Source organism: Chrysochloris asiatica, unplaced genomic scaffold (genome assembly GCF_000296735.1).
Source record: "Chrysochloris asiatica unplaced genomic scaffold, ChrAsi1.0 scaffold00034, whole genome shotgun sequence".
NCBI lineage: Eukaryota > Metazoa > Chordata > Mammalia > Afrosoricida > Chrysochloridae > Chrysochloris > Chrysochloris asiatica.
In genome coordinates this window covers 18,888,056-18,899,246 of record NW_006408552.1, presented here as the reverse complement: position 1 = coordinate 18,899,246, position 11,191 = coordinate 18,888,056, and the positions used below count along the sequence as shown (strand labels likewise).

At 54.8% G+C, this 11,191-nt stretch overlaps 1 protein-coding gene across 1 annotated transcript; it reads left to right on the top strand.

The window, feature by feature from the left end:
* The first annotated feature begins 6,193 nt into the window (after positions 1–6,193).
* On the top strand, positions 6,194–7,774 carry MAFK (v-maf avian musculoaponeurotic fibrosarcoma oncogene homolog K). The gene is made up of 2 exons (XM_006859793.1): positions 6,194–6,257; positions 7,327–7,774. Exons 1-2 carry the CDS (start codon positions 6,222–6,224, stop codon positions 7,759–7,761), a joined length of 471 nt encoding a protein of 156 aa, XP_006859855.1. The 5' UTR covers positions 6,194–6,221; the 3' UTR covers positions 7,762–7,774.
* The last annotated feature ends 3,417 nt before the right edge of the window (positions 7,775–11,191 follow it).

Genomic DNA, 11,191 nt, shown 5'->3' with positions numbered 1-11,191 from the left:
ACTTGTCGGGAATTGAATCCAGGTCTCCGCATGGAGGTGAGAATTGTATTGCTGAGTCACCACTGCCTCAGCATGGGAGATTGGTAGCCCTTGTGGTCAGGGTGTGGTCAGTGGGTGGGTGTGGCAGGGGTTCTATTTCAGCATGGCCAAGCTGGGACACCAGAGAGGGGCCGGGAGGGGGATAGGATGATGACTGTGGTGTGCTAAAGTCTTCCCAGAGTGCATCCCATGGCAAGGAGATGGAATGCTGGTGGGAATCAGCTGTTGGGGGCTGGACAGGGAGAAGTGCTGAGAAGACACCCAGAAGGAGCCTGGGCAGAGGGTGTGATGGTATCTGGGTATCTGCTGTTGCCCTGGCAGCCGTGTGAGTCACTCTCAAATGTAGCCAGGGGGACACAGCTCCCTCAGACTAAATGCAAGGTGACCATGGTCCTCCAGATAGCCATGCCTTGGGCCAGTCAGTTAGGCCACTGTTGGGTGTGTGGGGAGGGGAACAGTACCTTGAGACTGTGTATTCTGGGACTCTGCCTGCAGAGAGCAAGGTCGCCATGGGCTGGTTTGCAGGGTGTGGGGGTCCCCTGTGAACAGACATCCACTTTCCAGAAGCAGAGTGGAGGCAGCCTCTGCGGCCTGGTCCCCAGCTGCCTGGGAGTTTGCACCTGTTGCACCAGGCACGCTGGGCTTCCGGAGCCTTCCTGGATAGAGTCAGAACAAGGACTGGGACAGGAGCCCCTAAAACCGAATTGGGGCAGACTCCTTATCAGCCTTCTACCCCATAACCCTTCCCGAATGTAACATCAGCAGGGAGCCCCTCACATGGCCTAGAGCAAGTGTACCTTGTTTGATTGGGCTCCACTATATTACGCTTTGAGAATGCCGTCTTTTCCAGACTGAAGATTTGTGGTGAAGAGAAAGTCTGTCAGCACTGTTTTCCCATGGCAGATACTCACTTCCTGTCTTTGTCCAGTTTGATCATTTTTGCAACATTTCGAACTTTATCATTATACTACTGTACACTTAGGGAGCCCAGGTAGTATAGCAGTTAAGCATGGAACTGCTTTCAGAAAGTGCATCAGTTCAAATCTACCAGCTAGCAGTTCTGTGGGAGAAAGATGGGGCAGTCTGCTCCTGTAGAGATTGACAGTCTCAGAAACTGCATGGGCAGTCGTCCTGCAGTGTTGTTAGGAGTCAGAATTGACTTGGTGGCAGTCGGTTTTTTAGGTTTGTTGTTGTTAAGTTCAGTCACGATGGTTCCAACTCATAGTGACACTATGTAGGGTTTCTGAGAAGCGACTGGTGAACTTGAACCACCAACCTTGTGGTTCAAAGTGACCTTGCAGTCCAGTGCATTAACCCACAGAGCCACACCAGGACTCCACTGTTAGGTTTGGGGTGTACTAAAACGTGTGTGACTTGCTGTGTCATGGGGGTCTGGAAGCAAATCCGCTGCATGTCCAAGGTCTGCCTGTATTTGATTGCATTCTCCACGTGACGAGCCCGAGTCAGTGAGAACAGAATGGGGTTGGGCCAGCCCCAGAGTGACTCGAATCCAGTGTAGTGGTTTCATTTGGGCAAGAACAAGAATTCTCCAGAATCACATGAGCCCGCTTATTCACCCAGCCAGTTGGTTGATGGACAAATCGTTACCCTTTGGCCCTGAGCCCGCATCCTCTCACTCCCTGCACTACTGGTGCCCTGAGAGATGGGGTGCTGCAGGGTGCGGGAGGGTCCCCAGACAGGAGGTGGTCAGTGAATAGCTACTGAAATGGAAAAATAACAGCTGCTGCAGAGTCGATTCCAGCGCCTTGCCATGTGTGTCACACCAGAGAGGCTCTCCCGAAGATTTTCAAGGGCTTACTTCTCTGGGTGGACTTGAACCCCCAACCTTTTGGTCAGCAGCTGAGCTTGTGACTATTTGTCCCCTTCCCTGGAGCTCCGGAAATCTAATTGTTAGTTACAGTATGGAGTCAGACCACTGTGCTCCACAGAGTTTTCCATGGCTGCCTCTTTAGAAATGGATCTCTAGATTTTTCTTTGAAAGCACCTCTGGGTAGACTCCAAACACCCAGCTTTCCAGTGAGCAGCCAAGCACGTTGACCACTTCCACTGTCCCAGGACGCCACTGGAGTTAACACCACCACCCAAACCACCACCATCCACTTGATTCTGACTCACAGTGACCTTGTAGGACATAGTAGAACGGCTTCCATCTTTCTCCCACAGAGTGGCTCGTGGGATCAGTAAGGTCAGTCTCACAACTGTTTAATGGGAGCCACCTACTCCAACCCTGGGGTGCCTAGGAGACCCTGGAGCACGTCCCTCAAGCAGTGTGCCTCTCCTGAGTGAGCAGAGGGGATGCAGGTCTGGCAATCTTTGTTCTCGGCAGGGACGCCTGGTGGCCCCTGCCCCAGATGTGTTTGAAACTCTAGCCGCCAGAGTCTGACTGCATTCCCAGCATGTGCACTTGTGTGTGTGTGTGTACACGCGCTTCCTTTCTCTGAAGAGGAAATGGCTTTTCCTGTTGAACCATGTTTGCTGTACATCAAACAAGCCAGCGTGTGTTCCTGTCTTTTGGTTAAACACCCAACCTCGTTGGCTAATAGAAATGCATTCACCTAACAGGTATGCACAGGAACAAGATGGGAATGTCTGCTGCCATAAAGACTGGCAGCCTTGGAAACTGTCAGGAGTAGTTCTACTCATCCCACAGGGTTACTGTGAGCTGGGACCAACTGGATGGCACTAGATACGATGTGGGGTTTAGAAGAGGTATGCAGTATCCCTGTGGGGTGAAGATGGTTAAACATTCTGTTACTACTCTGGTAGCATTGTGGGTGATGAGCTGGGCTGCCAACTGCAAGGTCAGCAGTTCAATTCTACCAGTCACTCCATGAGAAAAAGATGAGGCTTTTTCTATTTCCATAAAGATTTACAGCTTTGGAAACCCTATGCAGGGATGCTATGAGTTGGAACCCACTCTGTGGCACACAGCCACTCCCACTGACTGGAAAGTCTGGCAGTTTGAACCCACGTATCAGATCGCTTGAGAAGGTTCTGGGGATCTGCTCCCATAGAGATTTAAACCCATAATGACCACATAAGACACAGTCGAACTGCCCCCATAGTGTCTCTTAGACTGGAATCTTTGCAGAAGCAGATAGCCACGTCTTTCTTCCACAGAGCTCTTAACCATCGCACTGCAAGGTTTCATTGAACTCTTTCTTCCAAGTACAAAACTACTCTTCCAACCCCTTTCGAAACCCAACTGTCCTTCTCTTGCTACGGATGTTTAAAGTGGTTATAGGTTAGTGACTAGCAACCAGTTGCTGTCAAGTTATGTGGACAGAGTAGACTTGTATCCACAGGGTTTTCAGTGGCTGCTTTTTGGAAGTAGATTACCAGGCCTTTCTTCTGAGTTGCCTCTAGGTGCACGCTAATCTCCAACTTAACTATTCATTCTACCCATGGACTCTAGGCCAATACTGTTGTTGTTGTTGTTAAGTGCCATCGAAGCGGTTCCAACCCATAGCAACCCTGTATAGGGTTTCCGAGGAGCAGCTGGTGAGCATGAACCACCGACCTTGCAGTTCAAACAGCTTTGCAGTCTGGCGCATTAGTCCACAGCGCCACACCAGGACTCCAATACTGTTGTGAGGTGCTGTCAAGTCTGTTCCAATTCATAGTGACCCTGTGTACAACAGACTGAAACACTGCCCGGTCCTGCACCATCCTCACGATGTTATGTTTGAGCTCATTGCTACGGCCACTGTGCCAGTCCATCTAGTTGGGGGGCGGGAGGGTCTTCCTCTTTTTCACTGCCATCCACTTCACCAAGCACGATGTTCACCAGGGACTGGTCCCTCCTGACGACATGTTCGAAGCTTCTAAGGAGCATTCTGGTTATACTTCTTCAAGGCTGGTCAGTACTACACATGTTGGTTGTGTGTGTTCTAGATTCAGGTGATAAAGGTGACCTGTCTGCTACTCTGCTGAGGGCCAGGAAGGAAGCACCAAGGTGGCAGGGCCAAGCTGTGCCTCAGGTACGAGCCTCTCAGTGGGCAGGGCCTGGCCAAGCAGTCTCAGGCTTCTTCCAGATTTCCACTGAGCTACTGCTGGCCGAGCTGCTGCTTGTCATAGATGTGGGTGTCAGATTTGCCTATTTTATGAGAGAAGCCCCAGGTGGTGCAAACAGTTCACATGGTTGGCTGCTCATGCTCACATGCTTCACATGCTTCGTTCACAAACCTAAAGGCTGGAGGTTTGAGTCCACGTTGGGTGCATCAGAAGACAGACCTGACTGTCTACTTCCGGAAAATCTGCCATTGAAAACCTTGTAAAGCACAGTTCTTCACTGACAAATGAGGTCGCCCTGAGCCAGAGTCGATTCTATGACAGTGGACAGCGTGAACATAGACAGATGTAAAAGACACACAGACAAGAATTGAGATTCATGGTTAACTCAAGATAGGAAAGCCCTTTGCTGCCAACCAAAATCCTTATAAGAAAGGCCTAGTAATTGACGTCTATAAAAGCAGCCATTGAAGAAAACAAAACAAAACAACCCTCCCCAACCCTACAGAGCCGTGTTCTGTAGGGGCCCACTTGAAGGCCTCTAGTTCCTAGGAGGGACCTCTGAGGCAGGCCTGGAGCTGGGCATGTTGGGGGCAGCAGGTGTTGTCAATGGGCCATGCCCTTGTTTCTTGGAAGAGGATAGTGTTGTCCTCCTGGGTCACCCCGAAAGCCAAGCTGGACCCTATGGGTGCAGAATCATCCTCGCAGCCTCAGGGCTTGACCCTGGCTGGGCAGGGACGGCTTTGTGGGAATGTGCTCTCTGTAAACAGCAGTGACTCATCACATAGCTATGCCGGGACGCTGACGCTATCCTTAGAGCAGTTCCACCAGATATTTTCCCAGGGGCTCCCTGTTGCCCCTGATCTCTGGCCCCAGACAGGCAGCCTCCGTCAGGCACCTGCCAGCCCTCTCAAGTAATGATGGGGTCACCTCAGTGCTGCTGCTCCTTCTGGGGTGGTCTTCCCCTCAGAGGCTCTGCCCTGCCTGCTTTGACCCCTTGGAGTCTCACCCACACAAGGCTTATGTGAACCAGAGGGTGGTGACCCAGAAGGCAGGGGTGCCCTGGTGACTTACCATCCCGGCGTCTTGGGGTCTGTGTGCTGGATCCCCTCCTGTGATTGTAACCCCTGGAAGGGTGGGGCTGGCGGGCCTTGGTGGGAGAGGGGAAACTTGATTCAGCCCTGTGTACTCGCTGCTGCCCCTGTCCTGAGGGGAGGTTGAAGCAGGGAGAATGGGTGCCAAGCAACTCTGTCTTGGGCACAGGACCCCTCCTCTCTGCGTGTCCACCCAGTGTTGGAGACGTTGGAGACCCTTCAGCCAGGCCAGCAGTGCACTTTCCAGCATGCACCCAGCTGCAGGTCATTCTTGGGTCAGTTTACTGTCTGTTGACCCCCTAGCTCTCATGCCAGACATGACCCACTATCCCTGTGGCTGCTGGGCTTCCCTGTTACCATGGCGACCACAGGGGCTGGCCCATTCCCAGGGTCACCATGGCAACCACAGGAGGGAGCTGAGCCTGGGAGGCTCTGGCTGCATTTTCATGAATGATTAGAATGTGTAACACAGTCCCGGTAGGGTGTTGAGGATGCCAGACAGAGCCTCAGGGGCTTTGCTGCTGGTGGGACAGCCTGGCAGTCATCTCAAGCCCAGCCCAATGACCTGTGCTCCCTTGGGTCATAGCGTATGGGCAGCAGGGGGGGCAGGTGATGTCACAGCCTTGTGCCAGAGGCCGTGGCGTCCAAGAGCTGTGACAGGGACCAGCGTCCGCAGGGCACTGGTCTGTATCTGAGGGCTGGGTGGGGAACTGTCCCAGGGGGAGGGGACAGTGCTCTGGGAAGAAGGCATGGTCAGCAAGTGGGGGAGGTGTACAGTGGCTGCTCTGCCTCCACAGTGGGTGCCCTGGCTTCCCATGGAGCCAGCAGGGCTCGAACGAGCCAGGACCAGAAGCAGCAGTCGGCAATAGTTGTGGTGGGTGTCCTAGCTCCAGTACCTCTTCTGGTCTGGCAGGGAGGGGTAGGGCACAGCCAGGGGGCCATGGACTGTCAGCCATTCGCCGGCCCCTCCCAGTTCAGTGGTGGTATTGACATGGTCCCTGGTGTTTCTCTAGGGACCATTTCCAACCAGTTCTGTCCTAGTGACTCTGCCGGGTTATGACGACGAATCCCAAACCCAACAAGGCGTTAAAGGTAAGGGGGGCAGGACCCTGACCACTCAGGTCATAGGTAAGGCCAGCCCCAGGCCCTCCCTCTCCTGGGTAGGGTCCCTGCCCAGAATCTCCAGCATGGTCACCTCAGGGTGCTCCATTCTCCCTGGGGATGAGCCCACAGCCAGGCTAGTCCGGAGAGGTAGGTGACAACCAGGAGGTGACTCTTGGGCAGAGGGTGCGGTGGGAACTCAGCCTGACTTCTAAGGCAGGTGCCCCTCCTGCTCTGGGTATGTGCAGACCCCAAAAGCCCCCCAGAGCTATCTGATAGGAAGTGGTGGTGGGGTGCCTCAGCCATGTTCTGGCCTCTTGGTCTCTGTGTGCAGCGATTGGGTCTTGAGTCTCGGGGGCCCCTGGAGGCTATGTGTGGAGTTGGGGCCAGTGGAGGGGCCCTCTGTGTCCTGAGCTGGCAGGGGTGGGGGTAAGGAACAGGAAGTACCAGGATCCCTGACCTGTGTTGGTGCCTGGTGGGCCCTGGAGGGTCTTAGGATGGTGTGTGCCTGGCTGCCAGGAGTTGCCATATTGGGGGGGGGGGGTCTTGTCCTTGTCCCCCATGACAGCTTGTCCACTCCCTGGTCTGAGGATGGCCATGGGGACTATAGGCTGTCTCAGGGTACAGCTTTTTGGGGCGTCACCATACATGGTTCTGTGAGGCCTCTACATTTCACTGAGGGGAAGAGAGCAGGTTCTCAGTCCAGTGAGGTCAGCTCTGGGCCTGATGGACCCTCTGCTCTGGGAGCGGGACCCTCAACCACTATGATATTCAGTGCCTACAGGCCAGTCTGCACTGTAAACAGACTCCCAGGTGATTGACCTACCCACTTGTCCTGCCCACCCCACATGTCCCCAGGAGACACGCCCACTTAGACTGCCTTGGCCCTGGTCCCCATGCAGATCCCACCTGACCCACAGGCCCCAAGTACCCCACATGCGGACCCCAGGAGACCCATATGCCCACCCACCCCATATACCAACCCCTCAGGTGACTTACCTGCCCTGTCCACCCCACACGCAGACCCCATTTGACCCACCGACTCCCTGTGCCCTGGCAGGTCAAGAAGGAGGCAGGTGAGAACTCGCCAGCGCTCAGCGATGATGAACTGGTGAGCATGTCGGTGCGCGAGCTGAACCAGCACCTGCGCGGCCTCACCAAGGAGGAGGTGACAAGGCTGAAGCAGCGCCGGCGCACTCTCAAGAACCGTGGCTACGCGGCCAGCTGCCGTATCAAGCGGGTGACGCAAAAGGAGGAGCTGGAACGGCAGCGCGTGGAGCTGCAGCAGGAGGTGGAGAAGCTGGCGCGGGAGAACAGCAGCATGCGGCTGGAGCTCGACGCACTGCGCGCCAAGTACGATGCCCTGCAGACCTTCGCACGCACTGTGGCGCGTGGCCCCATGGCACCCTCAAAGGTGGCCACCACCAGTGTCATCACCATAGTCAAGTCGGCGGAGCTTGCCTCCCCGTCTGTGCCCTTCTCAGCTGCATCCTAGAGTCCAGCAGTCTGGCGGGTGGGGCGGGCCTCTCATGTGCCCTTCCTTGGGCGCCTGCGGCCACAGACAAATCATCAGGAAAGTGAACGTAGGTTCGGGATGAAGCTATAGGTCCTGTGGCCGCGTGTGCAGCACTGTTCTCCGCGCATATGCGCGTTCACACACACAACCACACGTGCACACACTCACACACGCCCTTGACCCCTCTGCACCCTATCGGGACTTGTACATGGGATCCATGTGTGTTCATGCTACATGGCTGGAGCACAGGCCTCAGTCTTCCCCTTCTTGCACCTGCGACAAAGCCCAGTGCATCTGTCTCCCTCAGTCCATGGGCAGAAACCCCTCCCTGACCTGCTCATGTGCAGCACAGCCTGTCCTGGGCCGGGGGAGGTAGGTATGGAGTGCAGTGTGTCCTGGCTGGGGCAGAGGTTTGTGAGTTCATTCATGTGCTGAGGGAGTTGCAGTGGCCAGTGAGCTAGCTGCTCCAGGGGCCGACACCAGGGAGTAGATCCTGCAGAATGGCCAGAGGGCTTTTGAAGGGGAGTGTTCTCAGTGGTGGGTTCCAAACAGATTTGGGGGGCCCCAGCACCTCAGTGAGGATGAGGACCCAGCTTTCAGGGGGTGGTCAGGCTGCTGCAGTCTCGGGGAAAATAGCTTAGAGGAGAAGTGGAGTCTGTGTGGGGTTGGTGCCTGTGTGTACATGCAGGTGTGTACGTATGTGTGTGTGTGTACATGTGTGCCTGTTGTGGGGAGTGCAGAGATGGTGCAGGACAGTGGTTACTGCTGCCAGATAACCTTGAGAGTGGAGGATTTGAGGAAGTGGAGGACGGAGAGAGGAGGTAACTGGGAACTTTGCTGGGAGGCCCTAGTGGGTGTGAACCCAACCAGATGGAGGACTATGCAACTTGGTGCTTAATCATTGCTGAAGCCACAACCTCACGCTTTCTTCCTGGAGTTTCCGAGCCTCAACAATGAGCTGGGCTTCCTTTTCCGGGGCCGGGGGGCATTCCAGAGGGTGCCCCCTATATTCCCGACTGGTGCTACCCTTCAAGGTGGGCAGAAAAGACCTGTGGGTGGTGGTCAGGTCGAGTCCCATGCAGACTGTAAGCCACCACAGGATGATTAGAGGTCTAGGCCTTTCCCCTGTCACCAACAACAAAGACCCCAAAAGCTGCCCCTGTGACCAGGCTGGGTGTCTAGCGCCATAAGAGGGTCTGAGGGCATGGCTGAGCTGTGGTCACCGGGGCCTGAAGAGCAAAAGACCTGGGTTTAAACCTTCCCCCCCAAACACAGCTGTCCATACTATAGCCATGGTAGGTAATCCATATTGGATATCAGTAAGGACCATGGGAAATTTAAAAAGAGAGAAAGATATATATATATATATAATTATATACACATTTTATCGTACAGATTTTTCATAACAATTTTTTTTTCACGTTTGATACTGTAAATCTTTATTGGAGTAGAGCTGACTCTTTTAGCAGGAGTGTTGGGGGAGGGTGTCCTGCTTCTCCCTGACCTCACACCTGCCATTTCCAGCAGGGGCCACACTGTCCCCTCCCCCCCCAGAATCTGGTCAGCCGGCCACCCTATGGGACAGGATCTCCCTATAGTGGATGCAAGCTCTTTTCACCTGGGTGCCTGGGGAGGCAGGGATGAGTGTTGGTTCTTGGGGTTGGTTGGTGCTGGATTTGGAGCACAGGGTGGAGGGAGCCACCGTGAGGCATGGGCCCCAGGCTGCAGCCGTAGTGATGGGGACCAGGCTCTAGGACATAGGCCCCTTCTAATCGTTGGGATTTCATTGATACAATTTTAACATGGATTTTTGTTTTTAAGAGCAAAGGCAACGGGCCTCTGTGTAATGTGGGTTTGTTCCCCCTTTGTCCCCTGTGCTTCCAAGTTCCGGGTCCTTTCTCAAAGCGGATCCTGCTTCCTCAAAGATAACAGCCCCGCCCCCCACAGCTCCCCTCCCTCGACCACCATGGCTGCTCCATAATCTCATTTCAATATTTATTTCTGTGCCACCTTTTCTAAGTTATTGTGAGCAGACTCCGTGATGGGGGACTGGTTGGCCGGGCCCCCAGACTCACGGCCACCACCTAATTTATTGCTGTGCATCTGTCCCTGCAACTGCTTTTGTACCTTAACAATAAAGAGTTCTGGATTCAGAGCCTCTCGCTGTGTGGCTGGTATTTCTTCGCAATCCCAGCCCTTGATGGGGAAGTGGGTGCACTTATGAGGGGGTCCCCCCAGGCTGTGAGACCAGGTCTGGACAGTCATAGGTGGAGGCAGCCTGCTCCCTGAAAACCTCTAGATGGTGAGTCTCTGCTTCTCCAAGTGAAAAGCCCAGGCACGAGCTCCCTGTGCACTGTGGGAAACGACTGTCCGCTGGTAGCATTTTGCAGGTGGGAACACAGGCAGACCACTTGTTAGGATCAGGACCCTGCCAGGACAGTCAGGACAGGTGGGACCCCATCCTCAACTGTCACCCACCCTGTGGCATCTCTGTCATGTTGGGCAGAAATCAGGAGGAAGGGGCATCGTCCTATGAGGGGACCTCACTCAAGGCCAGTGTGCCCTCCTCTCCTTGCCTGGTCTGTGACCTCTGGCCAGACCCTCCCCCAGGGCTATCGAGTTAAGTTGAATGGTCCTTGGCACCAGCTTGCTTGGTGGCTCACATGAGCAACTCCTACTCCCACCCAGAGCCTGGCCCTCAGACTGCCTGTCAGCTCCAGGTGGGCTCTCCATCTCCAGCAAGGTTCTTTGCATGCAGGTGGGGTGTGCTCTTTTCAGGGTGGGAGGGAGACAAGGGTATAGGCAGACCCTGTACCCCACCTTGGCTCCCACCCTGCCCCACACAGCTCCCTGGGATCTGGGCAGCCCAGCTGGAGAGGAACTTGGGTCTGCCAGCTGCAGAGGATGCGATAAGGTGAAGCCAGGCTGAAGGGGGAGGTGGTGTGGCCTGTTTATCAGACCCCCACCCTACCAGAGGCCACTGCTTTGCATCCCCGGGAGTCAGATGACAGGAGATTGATAGCTCTTGGCCCTGACTTTGGCAGTCAGTCCTACGACCCTGGCCTGTCCTATTCATCTTCCCCAGGGCTGCAGGACTGGAACCTTGTTCCTGGGCTCCTTACAGAGCCAACACTCTCCAACCTGTCTCCAGACCCCAGCCGCCCACTACATTTTTGCACCTTTGTCCCTATCTGTCATGCAATGGCCCCCATCCCCAGAACTCACAATGTGTCCCCTCCTTAAATCCCCAGGCATCTGGCCGCATATGGGGGCAGTGAGAGAGGAGAGGAAGGTAGAGATGGTGAGAAGGCAGCCTTTCATCTGAAATGTCTCAGGGCCTGGCATGCATGGTGCTACCGGGGGGAAACTGAGGCTGGGCGGTTGGGATAGCTGCCCAAGGCTGGATCTT